At 37.8% G+C, this 25,132-nt stretch overlaps 1 protein-coding gene across 7 annotated transcripts in view; it reads left to right on the plus strand.

The window, feature by feature from the left end:
* Nucleotides 1-24,514, plus strand: part of CLEC16A (C-type lectin domain containing 16A) — a 60,371-nt gene extending 35,857 nt beyond the window's left edge. For 3 of the 7 annotated variants that reach the window (XM_021538011.3, XM_021538013.3, XM_077786842.1), the window contains 5 exons: nucleotides 3,041-3,192; nucleotides 3,901-4,105; nucleotides 4,800-4,967; nucleotides 10,207-10,353; nucleotides 19,355-24,514. In XM_021538011.3, coding sequence (XP_021393686.1) covers nucleotides 3,041-3,192; nucleotides 3,901-4,105; nucleotides 4,800-4,967; nucleotides 10,207-10,353; nucleotides 19,355-19,695 — 1,013 coding nt within the window. In that variant the 3' untranslated portion in view covers nucleotides 19,696-24,514. Of the gene's footprint in view, nucleotides 1-3,040; nucleotides 3,193-3,900; nucleotides 4,106-4,799; nucleotides 4,968-10,206; nucleotides 10,354-16,016; nucleotides 16,138-18,273; nucleotides 18,519-19,354 lie in introns of those variants that run through there. The other 4 variants (XM_077786844.1, XM_077786841.1, XM_077786840.1 and 1 more) reach the window with 4 other exon arrangements.
* Nucleotides 24,515-25,132: the final 618 nt, after the last annotated feature.

The following is a 25,132-nucleotide window of genomic DNA, read 5'->3' on the forward strand; positions in this document are numbered from 1 at the left end:
AAACTGGGGTCAGCTAAAAAAAGGTGTCCAGAACAACTTGTCATATTTGTGACAAAGTGAGTAGTAACCCAAAATGTGGTGCCAGGTGTATGACCAGGGACATATCCTCTAACTTCTACTACATGTACTTCATGGGAGCAAGGTGGATTCATGATTGATTGTTTTCTTAGTTAGTAAAGCAGAATGTCATCCCAGAAGGGCTGCTTGCTGTTGGGAAGAGTTCTTCCTGTGAAATGGGAGGTGCTGTATTCACTATCTCCAGCCTAATGCTTATCTTGGGCTGCCAGCTGTGTGTATAAAGGGCTAAAAGTTTTCTGTAAGAGCTTTTAATGTCTGCAGATGATTTCTGGAATTGGGATGACTGGAAATTATAAAATCATTAAAGATCAAGCCCCAAGGCAGATCAGGTGCATTTAGACCATATGAAGTAGCTTTTATGTTCATAAAGATTTCTTACAATACAATCTTTTCAGGAAAATGTTTTCATAAACACAGGCAACTATTTTCACTTAATTTACATCTTCAGCACTGCAAGAAGCTTAGGTCTATGAACTCTCTTTCCTTGGCTTTGATTTTTCTTGGAGAAAGTTCACAGAAATCTTGGATCCATATAATGGAGGTATAGTGTCCAAACTGGTTACAAGCTTCATTTTGCATGAGGAGAAATTAGGCATTGCTGGTAATCTCAGAAGAGGCACTCTAGTTCTTTGCAGCAGTGTCACACCAGGGAGCCATTCAGCTTGTGGTTCACTGTAATCCCCAGACCAAATTTGAATAGTACTGAAGTTTAATTGGCTTTATATTTTCATCTGAATGTGGTTGGGTATCTCGAGCTGTTTCATAGCATAGCTGTAAGTATTCTTATATCAGCTCACTGAAAATGTTTTAACCACACTTTCTCTTCTGTTTTTGTCATCAAAGATGACAGTTTGACTCTTCAGCAGCTGTGAACTAGAGTCATGTAAATAGACTACATTCAGTTGTATAGGCTCAAAGGATTCCTGTAACAGTTGCCTAATAAATGAGTAACTTTCCTTTCTATTCTTTGAAAGACTTTTACAGTAATGCTTCTCTTGAAGGTGCTGTCAGGTCTAAAATAAAAACTTTCTGTTCTGGAAAGCATTCTGCCCTTTTAGTTCTTAAAGTAGTGCATTTTTGTATTTGGGCAGTTGAATTTGTACAGCAAGTATTGTAACCTGCTTGCTGTTGCACTAAAACCTTTGTAAATACTGGTCAAAAACTAGAATTTGAGAACTCCACAACTGTATTTGATGTTGTGGCCTGTTAGTTGAGAATCTCCCAAAAGACTCATCAGCCTGACATACTGTGTTTGGAGAGTCCTAATCCAAGCATTTTGTGTCTTGAGAAGAACAGGACTGCTCCAGGAATTCAACTCAACTGAAATAATCATGTTGATAGATTAATTTGGTTAAAGAATAAAAGAGGCAAGACAGCATACCAAAATAAGAAATATCCAGTTCTGCCTGGTTTCTCAGCTCCATCTCTAAAACAGGAATAAATCCTTCACAGGTTCTTACATTAATATTTGCCAATCCTGTATGGATTTCTTGAGCCTTCCAAGCCTGTGAGAAGGTAATAGCAATCAATCCTCATGTTAACCAAATCATGTCCTGTATGTATTGCATTTATTGATTAAACTTGTTTCCTCAAATTTCAAAAGCTCACAGTACATTCACACTGTTTAGCATTAATTGTGTTAGGGTTCTATATTTCATGCCTTTCTTTCCTACCACCCAATTAATTTTGAATGGATCCTGCTGGTAAAGAGTAATTGGTAGATTCATAGAAATGTTAGTTGGAAAGGATGTCTCACTTGTGTTGTGGGGGGTTTTTTGTGAGGAAGAGTAAGTTGATTTGGTTTTGGAAGCTTGGAAACTTTCGATGTAAATTCCACAACATCTCTGGGTAACCTGCTGCACAAAAGAATTTCTTCCACCTCCTGACCATAATTTGTGGCTGTTGTCTCTTGTTGTATGACCTACCACTGTGAAGAGCTGTACACTTCCACTTGTAGTTTATCCTGCAAATGTTTCTAGTATAAAAAATGGTGTTAAATGCTTGTCTGGATGTTTGGATGAGTAAATAAGTTCTACTGTTTTGTATAGCCTTCACAATATTTTACTTGCTGTAACTTGTACTAGATTAGAGAGAGGAAAAGACCTGTGTGCATCAAATACATGAATGAAAGTATCAGTATGAAGCAAAGGAAAACACAGCTTTTAGTAGAATTAGCAGAGCTCTGCTAGGGGTTGGCACTGCCAGTTTAAGGGCTGCTTGGTAGATTTCAGCTGGTGTAAAGAGGGTGATTTAGTCCCTTTTCATGAGTAATGTGTTTGACCTAGAACGGGGCAGTGAGGAAATGGCAGAGAATGTATTTTGGGGTTTGTTGGAGGGATTTCTGGAGTAAGAGAGGGCATGTTTGTTCAGTATAAGTGAATGAAATACATGGATAAAGGAAAAAAGTCACTTCATTTAACAAACATTGTGAAAGCACTGCTACAATTTACTTGAAGAGTCCAAATATTCTTGAAATTGAAGTGTGTCCAAGAGCCAGCATAGGTTTCAGATGTGTACAAAAGTAGCTTGTGTCAGGAGACAACGTTTATAACAAGGTAGAAATAATGGCCTACAGTGGTGTTGGGTCTGGCTGTGGTTGTTAACAAGACTTCTTGAGACTTCATGTCGTGAAAGAAATTGGAACTGTTGCAATTTTACCCCTGACATAAAGGGAGTTTGTTTTTCTGGAAGGTAATGAAAGTGGTAAGAGAAAGCAAAGTGCATATAGTACCCATCTGATATTTAACTTGTATGTCTGAACCACTGTTATTAAAATCTTTCTCCCCTTCCTTGGACCTATGAGAGGGAAGTTAAAGTATCTGTTAAAAATGTGAACAGAAGCTTTAACCATGTGTTGTCAAGGTTGTTATATTTTTATTTGTTAACATTTTCTGTTATGTAAAATACCCACACCCCAGAATATTCAACTTCAATGTTATGTAACCTTTTTCCTTCCCTTTAGATAACAGTGATCTGATTGCTTGTACAGTCGTAACAAAGGATGGGGGTCAAGTTCAAAGATTCCTGGCTGTGGATATTTACCAGATGAGTTTGGTTGAACCAGATATTGCCAGACTCGGATGGGGAGTAGTTAAGTTTGCAGGCCTTCTGCAGGTAAGGAAAGTTGTAGTTTGGGTGGCCAGCTTTTCCGATCTGAAAATCTACATTTTATGTTGGATAAATAGTAATACCAGTATTAGCTTATATTTTAAGCTCTGTACCATGCTTCCTTGTTTCTTTGGTTACTACTTCCTGCCATTTAAAACATTTCTGATTTTCTGAAGAAGTTAATGTAGATTGTGGCCAGAGACACAATTGCAGATGGGGTAACTTCCTTAACGTACTGTTAAGGAATGAGCTGTGTTCATTTGAACACTGAAGTCACACCCAGGTAGGATCGTGTTCCAAGCACTTTACTCAAGTAGCAAATTAACGAACTCACTTTGAGTTCTGATTTTCCTACACAGGTAGAGAAGGATATAGACTGTAATTTTGAAGTGATCTGTGCTTATCTAAGGAAATGTTTCTCATTTGTCTCTTTCTTGCCTTAATCATTGCTGTTTGTATTTCCTGAAAATTTGCTATGCTCAAATAATTTAACTCAATCTCTATGAATACTGATTTCTGAAGAAGTAATTCCAAGTTGTGCAAATTGCAGAGTCTGGTTTGGTTTTATTTTGTTGGGCTTTTTAACGCAGACACTGTTTTAGTAAGAGCTTTAATGGAACATTCTCATAGTATTTTCTTTCAATGTTGATATTTAACCTGTAGCTTAGAAAAGCTTACTTTTTCTTTAACTATTTGCATTCTGCTTCTCTTTAGGATATGCAGGTGACTGGAGTAGAGGATGACAGCAGAGCCCTGAACATAATAATTCACAAGCCTGCCTCAAGCCCTCATTCAAAGCCCTTCCCCATCCTGCAGGCCACGTTTATTTTTGCAGATCACATTCGCTGCATCATCGCCAAGCAGCGCCTGGCCAAAGGCCGCATCCAGGCTCGGCGCACCAAAATGCAGAGAATAGCAGGTGAGTGCTTGTCCTGAAGTGATTCTGGGAGACAAGGCTTGGCTGTCATTGCAAGTCACTCTGTAGTGTCAGGCTGAGGCACACTGAGGAGTGGTGAGCCCCAGAAAGCTCTAAGCCAGGACTGAGTTTCCAAGGAATAGATTTAGTTTCATATTTAATTTTGAGCTTATATAGTGGATATGTCACACTTTTATACCTTGCTTCATGTAAAAAAAAAATTAAAGCAAGTTTGAGGATATTGCATTCTACTTGATATTAAAAATTTTAGGTTGAATGTAATGCAAAGACATTCTTTTTCCATTTTTAAGGAGATTGTCCTTTAAATAGCTTTCTGCAGTGCTCCAGTGCAACTGATGAATTACTTTATTTCTGCAGGGAAAAACAAAAGGGTTTTTTTATTGTTAATAACTTCTATGGGATTTTTAGTGCAAGGGGCTTCATGTAATCCTGGGGTTTTTTTCTTCTCCACTGTATTTTGAGGTTTCCCTAGTGTGAATGTGGTGTGGACAGCAATGTAGAAAAGGTTGCCAGAAGCATTGACTCTTCAGTTTGTCAGTGCATTTGTAAGCATAATTAAGAGGCAAATGAAAGCAAATTATGTTAAAATCTTGTTTAGTCTTAGGTTCTAAGCAAACTGTCATTTTTCCTTTTATGTACTTGAGTAACAAAAACTATCAATTGTGATTAAACATAGCTCTCCTGGATCTTCCTGTTCAGCCTTCAACTGAAGTTATGGGTTTTGGACACAGCTCTGGAGCTGCAGCCCAGCACCTCCCATTTCGATTCTATGACCAGTCCCGGCGTGGGAGCAGTGACCCAACAGTGCAGCGCTCTGTCTTTGCATCTGTTGACAAAGTCCCAGGTAAGATTAGCATTCATTAACAAGTAGTTTTTGCTTTGTGATTTCTATCTGCAGAAATTGTACTGTAACATGTACAAGCAGTAAAAAGTGTATTGTTCCTGAAAACACAGCTCCAGGATGAGGCTTATGGCAAAATTTACTCAGAGAGAAACAAGTAATACCCGGGTGTGTATTCTGGTTATGTTGTGAGGATTATTTCCATGGCAGTTTCCCCAGATGTCTTAATCTTGTCTTCCTTACAAATCAAGTTAGATTAAATCATGCTTTGCATACTCAGTATTTATGCAACTCATCTGGATCTTCCTGTTCAGCCTTCAGCTGAAGTTACGGGTTTGGGCACAGCTCTGGAGCTGCAGTCCAGCACCTCCCATTTAGATTCTATGACCAGTCCCAGTCAGTTGTGAATATTTCGTCCTTTAATTTGGTTATGAATGTATCCATGCTGGATTGTGAGCACAGCTGGAATGCTGTGCATTGCCTCATTTCCCTCAAAGTGAGCAAGACAGAAAAGGGCCACAGCTACTCCTAAAACTTTATCTTAGAACTGGGATTAAAAAAATTATTCTAAATAAATGAGCTCTTTGCTTTTTTGTCTCCTTATTGTCTGTTTCACAAATTGACTTCTCTGCAGAAATTCTTTTCCAGATGGTGACATTTTTCCTTTTGGGTTGAGTAATTTTAAAGGGAAATCTCATACTGCTTGAAAGTACTTAATTGTGCTGTATTATATAAAATATCTCATTACTATTTGCTGCCAGTAATTTCACAGAACTCAGCATTTCTCTTTAAATGTTATTCAGAATTCAAATAAACAGAACTCAAATTACTTAGAATGCAGATATTTTACTGCCTTAAGACTAAATTTGACCTCAGTTACCTGAGTCTTGAATGGGGAACAGAAATTATAAAACCATAGGTATTGTCAGTCAGGTGTTTCAAAGACAAGTGTATGTTGTGTGAGGGGTGTGTTTTCCTTATTTGACCTGACTTCCACAGAAAAGGTGTGGTTGTAAAGAGTCCAGAGTTACTATTTCAGCTTTCTCTAAGGAGAGTGCACTTGTGTTCCTAACTAATGACTTCATCTACTAATTTGAAGGGGAATGTTTGGGATGATGCAACATAGTAGTCTTTTCAAGCAACCACATACTTTATTTGAATCCAGGAAATGTACACTTCCACTTGCAGATCCAAAGGGAAAAGTATTTTGAAGCTTTTACTTGGCACAAAGTAGAAATGGCGCACAGAATATGAAGTATTTGAAGTACTGCATCTTTGAAATGCATTTTATGACAGGTAGTAGTATAATAAAAATGGGTTGATATCCTGTTTTATATCTGATTACAAAACAATATCAAACGTGTGTTTATTCTCTTATCTTTGCTGAGGAATGAATAAGGTTTCCTTGTTCCTAGTGATTTTTATAGGAATCTCTTTGTGCTTATCTCTTAATCAGGTTTGCAATGATTTTTATTTCAAGAGGAGAATTTTGTGACTTTGAAAAAATTGCGGAACAAGTTGCAGTTAAATTACTGGCTTCATGTATTCATTTCTTACTGCTACAGCTCCAGCTGATGTTTGAGTTCTGCAGAACTCACACAGTCGGTTAATTTGGTTGTACTTTAAGAATCAAATTATGCTTTCCCTTGGTGATGATATCCTTTTTAGATTTAAAACAGAGCTGTTTTTCTGGCAACATTTTTAGAAGACTAATTACTACTTTTTGTTAGGACTGTGTTGGCTGTCAGTGCTGTATATCCAGCATGGTTTTTAAGAAATTAACAGTCATATAAATGTTTTCATTCCTCCTGCAAATTTCAGTCTGTTAACTGTTGAATCAGTTCCCTAATACCTATTGTCAATGAATTTAGAATTTTTGAGAAAACTCATTGCGGTTTCTCTCATAGTGCCTATATAAAGCTCTGCATGTGTCACTACAGAGCCTGCAGTTACCTTCTGTGTCTCCTTATTGTTACCAAACTGGGCTTCAGTTTCCTTCATTGTTCCACAGTCCAATGTTAAAATCTTGGTGTCTGGGAGAAAGAGGGTGAGGATTCTTACAGCTTAAAACTGGATTTTGTGCAAGACAAGTGATGAGAATGTCACAGACAATGCTTCAGAACATCCCCTGAGCACAATGAAAAGTGCAAGTTGTCCAAGTGCAGGGACATGCTGTGATTATCTCCTGCTGGACTGGACAGTTCTCAGCAGAAAATAATGTAAGCAACGTCCCTCACTTAATAAATTTTATCATCATGAAGTCATGGCTGTAAGTATACTCCAAGGTCTATTTTAAGTAACTAACTTTTGCTAGAATGTTAGAGCATTTTAGGGACAGTGTAACTGGCTGGACTGTTCACCATGTATTAGCTATGTATTAATGTATTGTACTTGTGAAGCAATCTATGTAAATAAAGAATTACACTGTTTTCAAAGAAACTAGCAGATTTGGTAGGGGCCCTGTAAACAAAGGTCTACTACTGAAAGTAAATAAATAATGACTTCCTCTTCAAGCAAACTCAAGAATTAGTTTCAACTGTCAGCTCTATTCTGAGATTTATATGCCCAGTGTGTCTTAAGGGAAATGTTAACGATTTCCAGCAAAAGGTACGTCTAAATATTTTAACAAGTGTGGTTGCCTACCTACTAAGTTTATTTTGAAAAGCAAAAGGAATCAATAGATTTCTCTTAATATTTTATCTATTGTTAATATCTTAGTAGATGATGATAAGGTTTTGAGGGGGAAAAAATAGGAGAAAAACTTGTTAACATTAGCATGGCAAGCAAGCTGTAATCATCTTAATTTTAAAGTCTGAAGGAAAAATATCATCCATAGGTTTGGAACCCTTTGTGTAGTATGAACTAATATTCCTGTCATCATCAGATGAACCTCCTAACTGTTGTTTTATAGCTATGATTAATTCTGCTCACATTTTCTTTGCAAATGTTTCCTGTAGGAGTTTCCTGATTACAATTTTTTTCTTGGTCAGTTTCCCAGTTACAGTGTTTTGAATAATTTAGGCTTACCTTTCCCTCCTACCTAAATTAGCTTCTGTTAGCATACTTAAAATTCTTCCTTTGCAGTTGTTTGGGGAGAGAAAATACGTTGAGGTCATTTTGAAGCAAATGCTCCCAAAGACATGAATCCATGAGTGCTGTTTTGCAGGAGCTTTGGGCTGGCAATCCTGTTAAATCAGGCCAGCTTTCCCTATGACAGTCATGGAACACCTTGTTTACTGTTTTCTGCTGTTGTGGTGAGGGTGGAAGGTTTCTTCTCCCTTGAAGTGCAAACTGTTTGTGGATATAGAATGCTTTGGATGGGTGTGGCTTTTACCAACACTGTAAGGGAAGCTAAATGTCTTGATGTATGCTCTTCTATTCCATGGCTTTAGGAACTGTTCTTAATTTCATTCACATTAACAGGCTTTGCCTTACTTCTGTGGTTGCAAGTCCACTGGTTATTCCTTGTTTCCCCATCCTAATTGGTATTTCAAACTACGAACTGTGTATGAAAAATCTAATGTACATTTTCTATGATTAAAAACTATAGCACTCAGGGCCAGTGATGCATGTGGAAGTCTTTCACATTTGAGGTGGTTCAGTTTGTGATTAACTTTTTGCAGACTGTCAGGCGTCACTATGTATAACCTCAGTTTAACTTACCTAAATGATTGTAGAAGATCAATCAGTTTGGTTTCTGAAATAAAATGCATGGATTTATTTACATTTGTAGGATAATTAGCTCCTTACTAATATTTTGCTTTTCACTGGAAGAGGTCTCTCCTGCCTTGGTGGTGATTTAGTTCTTTCAAGAGGTGTTCATCTTGAACACAATGAATTGTAATTTAACTTGGTAAAAGTGACATTTAGATACCTAACTAAAACTATGCTTCAGTGCTACAGAAATTCAGATAGCATTGTATTTCTGCAAGTGGTTTTGAGTCTAGTTCTTTGGTAAGCGTGGGAGGTAGGAGGTGGGACTGCAGATCAAGTCAGATTATTAACAGGACAGATGTTTGTGAGCTTTCTTCTGTGCTTTCATCACTGTTGTTTTCACTTGTAGCACAGCCTTTCACTTGTAGCACAGCCTGTGTGTTGCTGCTAACAGCATTTTCCTGACTTGGCATATCCACATTTCAAAGCTTTCAGAGCTTTTTGTAACATGTCCATTTAAGCTGAGTTTTGGGTGGCTGTGATTTGTACGGCACCAGCACCTTCCCCGTATAGGAGATTCTCTGAGTGAGCCATCCATCCGCTGCCATGGGAGATTCCCAATATAAAAGGAAAAAGAACTGTGTGGTGTGTTTTCTATCTTACCTGATTGTCAGATACTTTCCCTTTCAGTGTTGACTGTTATGTGAAGGTAGCAACTAGAGTATTGTTAGGTGTTCTATAGTCCACATTGTGGCTACTTTCAGTAATTCACAGGACTGCCAAAAAAACTTGTGCATTCTTCCCTTGGGAGAAAGGGAAGAGAGCTCCAGAAGCAGAAAAGTGGTGTACTTCATCTGACCTACAGTCCATGGTGACGCTTCTTTTGCTGTAAGAAGTGGATCAATTTCTGAAAAGCTGCTTGCTATTGAAACCTGGAGAAGTGGATATAGGTATTTACTTAGAGAAGGAGAAAGGAATGAATGCAAGGTAGTTAGGAAAGAAAAGGATGCTACACTGCAAAGAGATTGAAGAAGTATTACACTAGAAGCCAGAAGATGACTCATCTAAGAAGTGCTGTCGGACACTGTATAGACATTTCTAGTCTTCAGATTGGAGAAATCTTCATATGTGAGAGGCTGGATGAAATTCAATGCCAGCATTAGATGTGATTGATTAAAATTTTTTAGAGTTATGTCTAGTAAAAAATGTAGATCGTCTATCCAAGAGGTTTTTTTGTTTGCTTGTGACAATTATTTTCCTTATGTTAAGGTCTGTGACCTGTGAATATATTGAAATTGAAGAGTTTCGATGTTTTGACTGTGCAGTCTCTAAGTTGTAAAATGCTTTGAATCCCTTAAGCTCTCTTTCCTTATTCATTGATCAGCACTTGTAGCCTGTTTTCAGTAAGGTACATTCAGACTTTCTGGTTTCCAGGATGAAGGTGGGAGAGGGCACATCCTCTGGGTCACTGCATGAGGTTTGCATCACCTTGATACAGGATTTGCTTTTGCCCTTTCCCAATTTGTTCAGCACCTTAACTTTTTCAAGATAATATTTAACTTGTAAACTTTGCTGTCCTGTTTTGCAGGCTTTGCTGTAGCCCAGTGCATAAATCAGCACAATCCATCCCCACTCTCGTCACCATCCCCTTCCAGTGGCAGTGGCAGTACAGGGCGCTGTGATTCAGTGACTGCAAGTTCGACGTCCACTCCTTCTGCTGCTCAGAGCCCAGCAGGTATTCACTCACCACCTTCAGCCTAGGCACTAAGGGATATAGAGCAGTTTATTGTAAAATTTAAGTTACTGCGTTGTTGGATTAAAAGACTAGGCTTTATGGTTTTAGATCACTTAATCAACTAAGCCAATTAAAAGTAAATTGTGGTATAAATTGCAGTGATGTATTCAGCTTTCTGGAACTCTAAATACTTGACTTCTTTCAGTAGAGACTTTTAAGTAGTGGTGAAATAATGTCTGCTTGTCTGACTTCTCTCCTAAGCACAAACAGTTTAGAATGTTGAGGGGTTTTTTTGTCGGTGGTTTGTTTTAACTGAAGTATTGCTTTGAATAAATCTGTAATGTAAGCTGTTAGCCTTCCACCATAGTGGATAAGTTGATTTCCACATGAAGCATCTTTTTTTAACTGGGTGACCTTTTCTTTTGTGTGTTTATCTGATCCTCAAGTTAACTTGTAACAATGGGCCAAATATGAAATATTTGGAAATAGTTATTTAGGATGTTAATATCGTAAAGTTTTTGCAATAGCACTCTTGTGGCTGAACACCTCCACATTTCAGGAGGCTGTTTCATTGGTACAGAAGAGGCTGCAATAGAAATAGAATTGCAGTGTAACTTTCACAAATATAGGTTGCATGTGTTTGCATTGGTCAGTATATTTAGTGGGTATGCTTAAACTGGAGCTTCTTGTTGCATTATTCTTCCTTTTTATGTAGTATCTGTAGAGAATTTTGTAACGGTGTCTGTTCTGAGTGTAAATTGTGTGAGGCAAAGCCTCAGGCTGCAGACTAGACAAGGAGGTCCCAAAGGGTATATCCTGAAATGCTTTCATGCTAGAAGTGACCTACTCTACCTCATTTTGGTTATAAAACAATAGAGGTAACTTGATTCTCAAGACCTTTTCAAGCAAGCCCTCATTTTAGTGGTCACTTCCAATGTTGATCACTCCTTGAGAGGGTTGTTCTGGCTACCCCTTCTAAGGCATGCCGTTTTGCCTTTATTTTGAATGCCCACCTATATCTAAAATTTGTTGTAGTCCTACAGGAAATGATGCAACTTTGTTAGATATTGAGTGTTTTTAGGTTTCAGGGAGCAGTGTCAGCAGACCAATGTGCATTATATGTTTAAAGTTAGTCTCCCTGCAAGAAATATTGCTGGGAAGGGTCATGAAAGGGTGCTGATGAAGTTAAGGCACAATAAATATTTAAAGCATTCTAGCCCCCAGATTCTAGATGAAAAAGCGTCTATTACCTTGAGAGACTAACATACAGTCAAAATAGTCCTGCAATATGTGCAATTTCAGAATAAAATTTGGAATTTTTTTTATATACCATCTATTCAAAATTTTATTTTCTCTGTTGGCAAGTGATTGCTGTTACCCAGTCTCTTTGTGGCCTGGGTTATATGTAGTCATTGCACAGAGAAATGCTGTCATTTCTGAGAACTCTCAGGCTAGATTGGCACTACAAGAAAACATTAATTTGATAACATGTTTCACCTTAGCAGTGTAAAAAGGCTCATGTACAGTGTCCTTTGCTCTATTTGAATCCTCTATGGTCAGAAAGAGAAATGCAACTACAGGTTCTTACCAATAGTGGCTAAGAAAAAACTCTGGTAAAGGAAATGAAAATAAAGAATCTGTATTATTTCTGTAGGTATAAGCAATTCAAACTAGTTTACAAAAATATCAACCATGGCTATGCTTCGTTTAAGACTGAGGTCTTTCAAGCACATATAATCTGGCTTTTATGAAAAAAGGCATAGATCCAGAACATACAATTACTCATCAAGTGTAAAAAGATAGTGAATTATTGAAGTAAACTCACAGACTGTAGTCAACAAAATTGCAGTCTGCTTACACAGTGCGTTGGCATTTGTGTAATATAAAATACCTTTTGTTTTTCCTGCATTTTAAAGAGCTTGATGACAGGAGGTTGCACATTGGTTTGCGAAAAAAAAAAAAAAGAAAAACTACAATAAATCCCAATAACAAACAATAAACCCAAGCTCTTCCCTATCCTCCTCACCCACAAAAATAAGAATAAAAATGAAAAAAACCCAAACTAAAACCAGAAGAGAAGTATTTTGGAGTGCCTGGTGTCAGTATGCACTTCACCATTTATGTTGCATGAACTGCTCTACTTGGCCTTCATTGTGACTTAATCATAAAGTGTGTGCAAAATGTCATGTGTTGTGCAGGAAGACTGTCTTTGGGTGTGCTTTGATTTTTTTTTTTTTTTTTTTATGTGATGCTCTAGCAAATGTAGCTGTGAGGATCCACTTCTGTGCCCTACCACTGGGCACAGTCACCTTCAGCCAAGTCAGAGGAAGTTAACCTGACAATGTGCAGCAGCTGCTTCAGTCCCGAATCAGCAGCTTGCACTAACCTGCTCCAGGGGTGACTTTTGTTCTCCTCAGAGGGCAGTTACAGAGAGGAAGACAGTGACTTTATGTGCATGAGCAGGTATTTTTTTGCAGTAGGATAATGCACAGTTGGTACTGAGGTGCATGCATGTAGTTTAGGGATTTTGCTGGACCATATTTGCTGTGACCTTTAGGACCAAGAATCCCTGCCATGTATGTGGCTATTCAAAGGACCAGTGATCAGTTCAGACTAATATGTTGCTATTAGTGCTGGAAGTGTATTTGGTACATAGTTGCAGCATATCTTATAGTTTAGTTTCTTTCTAAAAGAATGCACATTAAATTAATGCACAGAAACTTCCTAAAATCAGACTAAAGTAATAAGTCTGCATAATTCTTCAGTGCTGCTGCCCTGGTCTGTACCAAGCTGTTTAGTGTAGTTGCAGGCAATAATGAACACAAGTAGTGGTTTAAAACCTGTGGCTGAGTGTCTGATGGTGTCTCAAGGCCCTTATTACAGACTAGTGAGAATTCTGAAATCCCTGGAGCTAGGTCTTTTGGAAGGTGTGAGTGTAAGAAGGGTTTTCCCCAACCCCCAGGGTTCTTTTGACACTTTTTGCCAATACTCAGTGTCCATTCAATAGTATCATTCTTGGCATCAGTGTCTCTGCATTAACTGATTGACCAGTGTACTGCGAGTTTGAATATTCTCCTTTTTGTATTACTTACATGTAATTGTGATCTGTAGTGGAAACTTGCCAGAACGTGGTGTGAAAGTGAGGGTCTGTTTGGCATGTGCAGGTGGCTGTTCTGTGGGCTTGTGCATGAACAGAGTTCTGCTGAAGTAGGTGACAGTGTGATAAGCACAGTCTGTGTTATATCAGTTTATACTGACCACTCAGCTGGGATATGGAAACAATTGTTGGTACTCACCCACTTCTGTGTAAAGCAGTGGTTTTCCCTTAGCCTAACCACTTGGGGACAGTTGAAACTAAAATGCCTTTACTCTTCTGCTTCTCAGCAAAGTGACTTCCATGATGTGAAGTAGCTCCTTTGAGGAGGAAGTAACCAGTCTCTGAGCAGCAAGCGGTTACCAAAATCTGTTTTATGTGCCAAGGTAGCCCCTGAATGCTGCTGCCTTCTGTCACATTTGACTCATCTCATTTCCCATTCTATTTTGAACACACACACAAATGTGCGTGCCCCTCTCTGCCCCTCCTTCCCTGCTCCCCTGTTTGTTCTGGCACCTGCTCAAGCTGTTGAGCATGAAAAGCATCCTGGATTGCTCAGGAACTTCAGACAAGAAGGCCAGACCAGATAGAGGGGAGATGCCTATCTGGACTTCAAGGAAACTATTTCAACTACCTTCCTTAAGAGCAACATCCTAAACCACACAGCTTTTTGTTCTGTGAACTTGTGATTATAATGTCCTAAGCTACAATTTATTGACATATTTAAACTGTCAGGGTTTGATATATTTGAGATGATACTTGTAAATCTTCACAGGGTTGTTTCAGGAAAGATTTGGAACATAGACGCCAATTTTTACATAAAACAGTGATAGATTAGAACAAATGAGAAATTGCATGTTAATTAAGAGAAAATGTTACAACATACAGGATATATTGATGATTAAACAGTAAAATAGCTTTCAAAAATGTGTCACAGGGAAAAATTACGTTATTTTAATACTTGTTATCATTCATATCCACATCAAAAAGTCCCACAGTGTTGCATCAGTTGCTTTGTCATGAGTGAAATAAACACCTATGATTACCAAGTTTATTGGCTATCCTACGTAGTAGTTGTCATACTGCCTTATGGCACAGATATTTTAAAGGCTGGCAGCTCCCCCATTTGCAGTGTTTGGGGGTTAAGCTTAGCCCTTTACAAGATTGTTCTTTAAAATTGAAAAGGCAGAAATCATCCTTTAAAGAAAGCAGAATGCTTAGCAAGACAGAAAAATCAGTATCAGTTTCTGCAAGTGCTGCTATCAGGTTGTTTTTTTCTTTGTATTTACTTTTTGTTTTTTATTTATCATGTGCTTTTGAAATGTTGCTATGCATAAGGTAGAAATGTTCTCATTAGACAGGTTTTAATCATCAAGTTTCAGAGCTTAGAATACAGTCATGTCTTGGCTACCCCTGCAGGAACTGTACACTTTTTTAAAGTGCTTATTTTCATATATGCCAAGGATTAGATATAGAAGCTCTCTTACTGTAAGTTAGCAGTCTTCCAGAATTATGAATGTATTAATGTCATCTGTGCTGTATTTTATTACTTTTTAAGCTGTCTTAACTTCTTAAAAGCAATTGGCTTCAGTACTTAAGAAAATGTTTACATCAGAGCAATAGGTAATGAGGAATTCACAAGGCACCAATCTGTGCCACTTAAGCTGTATTTTGTGCTTCTGGCAGGTAGTGATGATTAAAGATCTAAAATAATTACTGAGCTGTCCCTTGTTGCAGAGAACATACTGGATTCCAGTCTGTAAAATTAAATTTCCATTTGAAGGAGAGGGTGATTAATCAAGCTTGGAGAGCTTATAAGAGCAGTGCCTGCCTTCCTATTGAAACCATCTCTATCTCTTCCCTCTATAATCAGTAATGTAAATGTGGTTTGACCTCCTGTTCTGTGAAGCTGTAGTAATTTTCTGACTAGGTGAGGAAGTACTTTTGTTCTTAGAAAGTTTCTTTTCTAGGAACTTTCTATGCACCAAGCATCATCATCTGAACTGCTGTTATCTTTTCAAACCCTGTGTTTGGTTTTATCATAAACCAAATGTAAGTGCTGTTGTTGGGTATGAGAATAGCAGGGCTGAATGGTCTGAAGTATTGTCACCTGCACAGTACTGCACTGCATATAACTTGTGGCCAGGGGAAAGGAGAATAATTGTGTCACCAGAATTTGTGGTGAATAACTTCTCTCAAAGTTTCTAAAGCAGGTGAGTAGATTGTAATGCAAATAAATACCTGCCAGCCCTCCTTGATGTGAGTGCTGTTGGTACTGCCAACATAGCCCAAACTTAGGAACATTTTCAGATAGGAAACAAAACATTAAATTCATATAAATTCATTTATTTCTAAACAGTGAATGCTTCCAGCTTTGGAAGTATTTCCCAAACATAGAAGGCTGTTGGTGTGGTGTCAGATTGTATTCAAGATACCAGCAGTTACGGGTGTGTCCTTGTCACTTATTCTTGTTGCTGCTCTAACATTTATCCTTTGTCTCCATTCCAGTTTCCCTTCCCTGTGTCATTGTTGAAGCCTCTGTATGATTTCTGGCTGTGTTTCCCTCTAGTAAGGTCTGGCAGGAAAGGACGCCGGCGGGTGTTTAGTCTGTCGGAGGCTGACAGTCACGGTGGACACTGGGTTTAGGCCTTCCAGCAGCAGCTGCAGCAGAAACTCCCGCAATACCCACTCAGGCAGGTTCCTCCATAAGCCTTCACAAGTCCATAACAATCAATAGAACATATTTGCTTTCCATGCTGACAGCAATGACAGTGAGGTAGGAAACTGAAGAAAGCATCACAGTATTTGTCTCTACGTTTTGTTTTGGGAGAACTGTAAAGCAATAATGAGCTGTTTCTGAAAACCTTGTCTGCAGCTTCTCCCATGTCTCTGGGCATTCATGCCAAAGGTGGAAATTGTGCTATCATGCCTCCAGCTTCAAAGCAGTCATGTCTTCATTTGCACAGGGCAGCCCTGGCTGTAGTGAAATTTAGTAAGCGCAGGCTCCTGAATGGACAGTGATGCAGGTCCTTGGCCAGCAGCAAGAAATCTATTTATAGCACAGGTCGAATGGACAGGCATTCAGTATAAGACTGTCCCTGTACTCTGATGGCACAAGCTTAATATTTCTGTGATCATCAGGTTCTGGCAGATGACTTTAGGGACTGTTTGATTCTCCTTACCTGAGGAGGTAAGGAGGAGGAGCAGATGCAAAAAAATATGGAAATATGATCCAGATGACCTTTGTTATATAATCTGTTTGAACTTGTATCTCATTTTCTCTTCTTTTGTTGCTGTCATGGCATGAAGATACTTTGCTAATATTTTATAAGCAACCTTTTTCATCTTTATAGATTTAATTTGCAACTTTTTGCCTAATGTCTTTTAATTTGTATTTTTGTTATCTTTTCATATTATGTTGCTATACAGCTTAGGACACTTCTCTGTAGATGATACTCATTCTTTCTTTTTTCTGTTCTTTTCTAACTTCTTTCACAATAACCCTTAACATAAGTTAATATAACAAGTTGAGTGTTTTAGTTGGGTTTTTTTTTTTGCTGTAATGATAATCTTTGTAACATTAAAGAAATGCTAAAAAACATAATATTGTTTAAGGCTCTGCATCCAAAGAGAGCTAATACCCCAAAACTTGCAAAATTACACCTTTTTGCAATAAGTACAATTAAGTTTGGAGGTATGGAAGGCTGTTTGTTAGAACTCAGTGTTAAGATCAGAACCATTTTAAGAAACTCCCCTGCTTTTGTTGCGGATATGGCATATATTTTGTGCCAGGACAGTCTTGCTTAAATACATCAAGGCTGGGGAGAGATAATTAGAAATGCTATTTTCTAGTATTAGGTGATAACTTTTTGATATTTAAGAGCAGAGCATATCTCAGTGACTGGTGGTTTTATCCAGGGAAAAATTAAAAGTTTTCTTTTTATTTCTATCCAAAAGTCAAACTGCAACAAAGTGTTGGGAGTTTGGGTTTTTTGAAAGCCAGTTAGTATTTTTATGCCTAGTGTAAAGGGAAGTTCCAGATATAAAGTAAAGAAATTAATCTGTAAACATGCCGGGTATGTAAAACTCTTTAGAAGCAAGAGCTTGGTACCTGCGTAAAGACAGACATTCTTGTGAGCTGTAGACAATGTTCAGAACTCTTCCTCCTCCACCCCTTTGTGTATTGGGATTTGCTTTCTGGTCATTTTGGCAGTAGTGCCCCCCAGGGCTACAGCAGTTGGCCACTGCTCCCTGAAATTCAGTGGCACATTGATGGACATGAGGTTGGCAGTGACTAAGGATATCCTGAGAGGAGAGAGACTGGCTTCTAGCAATAGGAAATAACAGCTGGAGGGAGCAGATTAGTGTTTAGCTTGGAATTCAGAAAAATGTGTTGTGTTTCATTGTTTTAGCAGTTCATTTTCCATGTGATTCTTGCATCACTTCCTCTCTTATCAGTTGCTACATTCTCACTAAAATTTTTGACAGATAAAGAATCTGTAGGGTTATTTTGAATCTGTCCTTATACTTCAAAAATAACCACTGATGTCTCTTTTATTTAAAAGTAGACTTTTTTACCATCTATAAATCTTATTTTTATCAAAGCAAGAAGCTTTATCCACCAATTCAGCAGAAAGTACATGTGAGTGGTTTCTGGAGTGAGAATACACCATTGTTTGGGTTATCTTACCAGAAAGGTAAAAAAATCAGTAATTATAGTGTTATCCACTGATACCTTACTGATACCCATCCATTCTCTACTTTACTTTTCCTTTTTTCTTTTTTTTTCCCTTTGTCTTATGTTCATGCTTTCTGTTCTTTTCCAGGACTAATTGGAATGATATTGAAACGGAAATATTTTTAAGGTCACTGTATTAAAACCATAACTTAATTCTTAGCCTCTCTATTCACTACATTGCCTTGTAGGCTTTTCTGCAAATTCCTGTACACTTGAACACATGCTGTTTCTTACAAAAGCTTTAAAACTGGTCTGTCTTGAAGCTGGATACCTGTTACTTTAATGGCATCTATTATTGTAGTCTGAAAAGAAAAAAAAAAAAAACTTTTCTGGGCATACCTGATCATCTAAGGCTGTATCACCTCATCCTGTCCATTCCCTCTCCATCCTGAGCCAAATGAACAGCTTGCTTGACAGTTCACTAAGATGTTTAGGGGGAAAGGACAGCACAAATAGCTATTAATGTTGGAGGGTTTTTCCATAAAGTAGGAGGTGCGACAGCATATCAGTTTTCTGTAGCATTTATGCTTATTCTCAATTTTGAGTGTTGGATGCTCCATGCTTAGGAGACAAAACCCCAAGTCTCACAAGGCTGTGTAAAGCAGCCTTTTGCAGCACCTTTCAGTTGCAGTAAGGACATGATCCTCCTTCCTCTTCTGCCATAATTCTGCTTTCTGTGGTTGAGGTGTTGCTTAAATGTGAATCTGGAGGATGGACTGAGATAATGACTTCCAAATTTTTGTAAGAAACAGGCCACCTTTTGGGAAAACTGGCTGTAGAGTGGGTCTTCAGTTTTTTCTTTTATTTCTAAAGATCTTCTGATAAGGGGTAGCGGTTCATTTTAATTCATACTAAATACTGGAGAGGTTTTCTTTCCCTCAACTTCCTCTCTCTAAGAGTATTCTAATATTGATACATATTATAATACTAAATGTACATAATTGCCTGGTTCCTAATTTGAACATAATCCTGCTGGCGTTTTAGGTTATGCCTTTATAATATTTTGGTGTATTTCTAATTGCTAAAATGTGGATGTGTAAGCATAGTGCTTCACAGAACTGTGTTTTCTACACAGTTATTCTTGAACACTCATGAATAATGGTGTATTATTAGGCTTAATGTGCATAGTGACTTGAATATTGTTTGTTCTTGGTGTTTTCTTTTTTCAGATGATGCTTCAGCTCCAGAGCAGCCTCTGACGGCCAGTTCCGGTCAGACAGTGTTGACTGATGAAACTCTTGCAGCTGTTTCAAAGTCCAGCAAAAATGCTGTAAAAACCAGTGACACAGAAACAGCCAACCTGTCTCCTAGCCTGATTCCTGCACAGCAGCCCACGATATCCTTAATCACAGATGACAGCACGGACACGCTGAGTGTGGAGTCGCTCACACTGGTGCCACCAGTTGATCCGCACAGCATTCGAACATTCAGCCGCATCCCTCAGGCCTCTTTGCAGTCTGAAGCTGAAGTTGACAAGGTGAAAGAGGTAGAGGAAGAATGTTCTGACTAAAGCCACTGTAATAAACAGTGAAGGAAGTGCAACCAAATTGTGATTTGTTTTTTCTCTGGGAGTGCAGATGCTTCTGAAGGCCTCAGAGGCCTCAGGTCCACACAAAGGGACCAAGCGGTGATAGAGAATGTCAGCAGTTTTTAGAGCCAACATTGGATACTCAGCATATCTGAACTGGAGAAGAAAGAAAAACCCAAACTTTTGAATCTGGATTGGTTCTTTCCTACCAGTTTCTGTTATACAAGAACATGAACATATTTCAGAGGACCTAAGCTCTTTCCAATAGGAACTAATTAATTGTAAAAGGTCTACAGTATTATGACAAAGTGAAGAGACTTTTGGATACCCAGATTCATGGTACTGCATTATTATGTCTCTGAAATGGGAGACAGGCCATTGACCAGAAAAAAATAATATATTATTGGACAGAGGTAAAACTTCCATTTGAGTCAGGGTATGTTTTTTCAGTTTGGTGTTTGGTTTGGGGTTTTATTTGTGGACGAGAGGTTTTGGGGTTTTATTTGGTTTTTTTTGGTTGTTTTTTTTTTTTTTTAATCCTGATCTTGTTCATCTTTTGGAGGTCTGCACAATACCAGCAGGCTTGGCCACATTCAGTATTATCTTTGTAGGATTTAAATATTATGTTTTCCTTATGTAATATTTATTTCAAGGTTTCATTGAAATTTAAAACACAATGCTTGTTCGAATTAACATAAGGGATTCTTGAGACTACTTTAGTCTTTGCTTAGCTGCCTAGAGAGGAATGTAAAATATTTTGAAAGATTGCTGTAGCTTGTTTGTTCACTTCTGACAGTTAAATTGCTACACATCTGAGGAGTGGTGATATCCTTGCAACTGAAAGACAACTTCAAGAAGCAGACAGAAGCAGTTTCACTCTAAAGAGGTTTTTCAAAATTTTCATAGTCATGTAGGAGGAAGGTCAATCACCATATCTAACTGATAATTCCTTTGCAAGTCTGATCTCAAAAGGTATTGTGGGTTTTTGTTTTTTTTTCCTGTCTGGGATAGTATCCCAGTTAAACAAAATTGCTATGTAACAGTGATTATGAGTTAACATTACTTCCTAGATCCTGACATCAAGTTGACAGAAAAGGGAAAGATGTTTCTTAAAGTTTGGAATGTTCTTTGCTGATTTGATACGTAATTTAACATGAAAGGAATTTAAGATTTTTCATCAATTTCCAAGTAAGTTAAATTAATAGTAAAATGAGTAGCTTGTCACTGCTGATCTGTTCTTAACACTGAGTTGGCAATTCCTCAAAGGAGGACTGCTGTTTACTTGGTATTGACTTCAGTCACCACTGCAATCTGTTTCCTCATTCTGTCTCTACTGGCATTCAGTTCTTACCAAATAGGTCAATCTGCAAAGTTTTTATCCACTTCCCAGTTGCTTATTGTACCTCTTCCTGGCTGTCATAGGGAATACTTGAAGTGATTTTTCAGTTATAAATGTGTGTGTATATATGTATATGTGCGTGTATATATATATATGCATATATATATATATGAGTTTGACTAATTCACAGGTACCATTTTTCTCACTTTTTCTATCTTCTCCTTCACATAATAATTGAATCTTTGCCAACTGGGTATATGAGGTGTATGCTACTGAATGCCAGTATTTTTTCCCCCCTATTAACTTTTTCATACAGTTTTGATTTCTAATTTTATGTGACTTCTGCTTTCTTTCAAAATGAATTAACTGATATTCTGACCATTCCATAGTAGCCCAAACTCTAGATGAACTCAGAGTTAGGTGTCCTCAGCATTGCAGTGGATTTTGTGTGAAAATCTGGCATTACTTGAATAAGAGCCTGCTTTTTGGGTTTTTGGGTGTCACGCTTAAGATGAATTTGTACTCATGCAGTCACTGTTGCAGTCACTGCACAAGCCTAAACACATCAGTAGCAATCTGGGCACAAGGACCACATTAATTTTTATTAGCTGAACTGATTGCAGTCTAGACTTTCTCTAAAATGGTGCAGCATTACTTTGTAGTCTCAGTAATATTCTGAAGATCATTATAAAAAATGCCTCACTTAATTAGAAAGCATTTTATGTTAGTTATTAACCTTAAATTCTTGACCTAGATTACACAAAATACCACTGTGCAGCCTGAGTTCCCTTGAATAGAATTCATTTTAGACTGGAAAACCTTGATCTTAATTTATCATATTTCAAATTCAGTTCTAGCAAGATTAGAGCTATTCACAAGGAGTCTCTTCAATGCATATGCATATGAATAATCTCACCTCTGAGCTGTACTGCACAAGAAACAGGGCAAAGGAAAAGAAAGGTGACTTTGTGCTTTTCATTACCTTTCAATGGCTTTTAAATTTCATGATCACTTGTCTAGTGAGAGCTTCACACTGTTACTATGAAAATAAAATAATAGGTCTGTTGTTAATTTGCCTGTGTCCCCTCTGGGGTAAAACCTGTTTCTGAGATCCAGCCTAAACCCGCTCCCACTCAGCTCCAGCCTTTCCTAATTAAGCAGGAAGATGTGAGTGACTGTAATTTCCACATTTACTGCAAGTGTCTTGGGGTGATTGCTGCAAGCAGTCCAGGAATTCAGTAATTGCCCTGGAACTGTCATTTCACTAGCAGTAAAATAAACTTTATGCTTGAAGACATAGGTAAGCTCTCAGACAAGCAGGTCAAACTGTGTGTGTAAGGATGAAGCCACTGCCTAAGAGCAGACCCTTCACTGAAGTGGTGCTATCACTGGGATAGTGCTGTCACTCAGTCACTTCCCTGTGGGAGACAGGGAGCTCCAGAATAGCCTCAGGAGCAGTGACACTGACCACTAGAAAGTAGTAGGCAGAAAATCCCCATCAAGCTGAACATTCTGCTCTTGTCTCCACTAACCAGCTGAAGTTAAACTTGCTTTTAAAAGAGCATTGCCCAGGCAAGCAGCTGCTGTTTGGGAAAATAAGTGGTTTAGTCCTACAGTTGAATCAGAGATCTGCAGAGACATCAGCTGGGGACAGGGAGATCAAGGCCTTTTGCCTCCAAGGTAAATAAGTCATCTTCTTTCAGAAAGCCTGATGTAGCCATCTAAATATATGTTGGAAATTTTCTTCTTAACTGCTACTGTCTTTCTTCTTGAAAGAGTTTATTGGTGTGCCCCTGGCTCACCACCACTGCCCTACCCTAAGATATCATTCACCTGGGCACTGCTCTTCTATTATCTAGCAATCTTTGGAGAAGTTCTCCTGTGCTTGCCTGCTGTGTTTCTCTTGACCTTTCCCAACATTTGCAGCATGAATTAGAAACAAATAAAATAACTCTACCCATCTCCTATTGGATTCTGAAAAGCAGAGGGTGATCCAAGCAGGGCTTGCTAGGGTGGGATGTTTTTAGAGGTTGGGAGGGGAATAGTTCTTGGGGGTTTTTCTGCTGCTAGTTACTTGAGCAGCAACAAAGACAAAGGAGATGCAGTTCTTGACTGATTCTCAAACAGAGGGTTCTTTCATATGGAAACATATTTTTATATTGCATTTGTACAGAATTTTCCCTATTTTGATCTCCCAGCATTTTTAGATTTGCACGTTGCTCAGATTTGATTTCTTTTGCGAGGTGTTATAAAATATATATTTTGTTTGTTAATGTATTATAAATGTAAAGCTAAATTTTGGTTGTCTAATAAATGTGCACTGTGGTGGTATCTGGTTTATTGTTTTGCTAACTTGAATTGATTGATTCTTAATATGAAAAGGAAAAACTTGTCATTGTTGGGACTGTCTTGTTAGAATAAATAAATCTGTGGAGTGTGTTTATTTTAAAAGTAACTAAAAATGGCTTAAGCAGGTAATGACTAAGAATACTTGATAACAGAAGTTAAGGTCCAGACTAGTTCACAGGATTCTTTTAAGATCATAATCTGAAGATTCATGAGGGTTTTTTTTTTAATCTTGTTTCCCATTACTTTTGGTTATGGATACTCATACTAAAGTGAGTTTAAGACACATAGTAATTGCAATTTGATAGTATGTATGAGAAGATCTGAGGGTTAGTGTTTGGCTGTATTTAAGGACTAACTGTGGCAAAAGTATTTACAATGAACATGAAGATAATTTTTTTAAGATTGAGAATAGATTCAAGTGTGCAAATTTATAGACTATTACAATGCCTGGGAACTTTGCTTTGCCCAGGGACATCACTAATTATACATTGTCAAAACTTCAGGAAACCCTCTGGAAGCATTATAAAGTTTAGAAGATAATTTTAGCATCCCCACTTGTGAACAGCTGTGTTGATTTTTTATTTTTTTTTGCAAACATTTTCCTTTATTTTTAGCTGCTTTGTAAGTTTGATTATTTTCAGTGCAAAGAGGTAGAAATGTATTTTTCTAGAGGAATTAATGTACCTGGGATTTAAGCACTACAAAAAGCATTTAATGAACATGGACTGTCCTCCTGTGAAATATATTTCAGTAAAGTTGTCTGAAATGTAGTTCATTTGAGAAAAAATCCTGAACATGCACTTGCATTTACATGGAAAAAAAGCCCAAATATGGTGTGAATTGAATTCTGAAATGTCTTTCTACAGGCAATAAGTATTAATTATTTAATGTAAGTTATGTTGGATATTTGGAGTTAATGTGATATGTTAATTTAAAGAACAATGTAATTTAGCATCTGGGAAGGGAGAGGAATTAGAAAATATTGGTGTATGTTTCTGAAATCCAGACTTCTGAATTGAGTTTGTTATGGCTATTGAAAATCTGGACAAGAACAAGGAGTAGACCTTTCTTTGTAAATGGAACTTGGCAATAAAAATGGTATTACTAAGAAAACTTCCTTCCCTTTCATGTGCTGCTGCATGCATTTGATGCACAAGGCCAGCCAAAAGCAGTGAAAGGCAAAATTTGCAGAACCTTGCTTTTATTTAGAAGAATGTTGTGCATATGTGACTGTTAGGCATTTTCATCTTTAAGTCAGGGTAATTTGCACTGTGTATGCAGGAAAGCCATAGCAGGAGAGGGAGCAGAAACAGGCCTGGAAGGATGATGGAAAGTAGATGAGACCAAGGGTTAAGGGCTGGGCAACATCTAAAATATCTGTGAACCGCTTTGAAAGTGCCTGTCGTGTGATTTCTTCCCCAGATATGTGCTTTCACCCTCTGCCTCTTTCTCTGGTGCATGTTGCCAGTTCATCATATGGATTAAATCCAACAAAGTTATTAGTTAGGTTCTTGTTAATTAGCCTCTACATCTATAGGAATTCATCACAGTCAATATACATTCCTTGGGAAATGTTATTTCTCAAAATAGTTAATGCTCCAGAAGCTTTCTTAGGAAGAAATTAAATTATATTGTACCATCATATAAGCAAGCTAGGTATCAGAGATAGCATAAATCACAGTGCTGTCTCCTAAGATGCAAATATTAAGTCATGGTGTATTGTGGAAAATG

Source organism: Lonchura striata, chromosome 16, assembly GCF_046129695.1.
Source record: "Lonchura striata isolate bLonStr1 chromosome 16, bLonStr1.mat, whole genome shotgun sequence".
NCBI classification, from domain to species: Eukaryota; Metazoa; Chordata; class Aves; order Passeriformes; family Estrildidae; genus Lonchura; species Lonchura striata.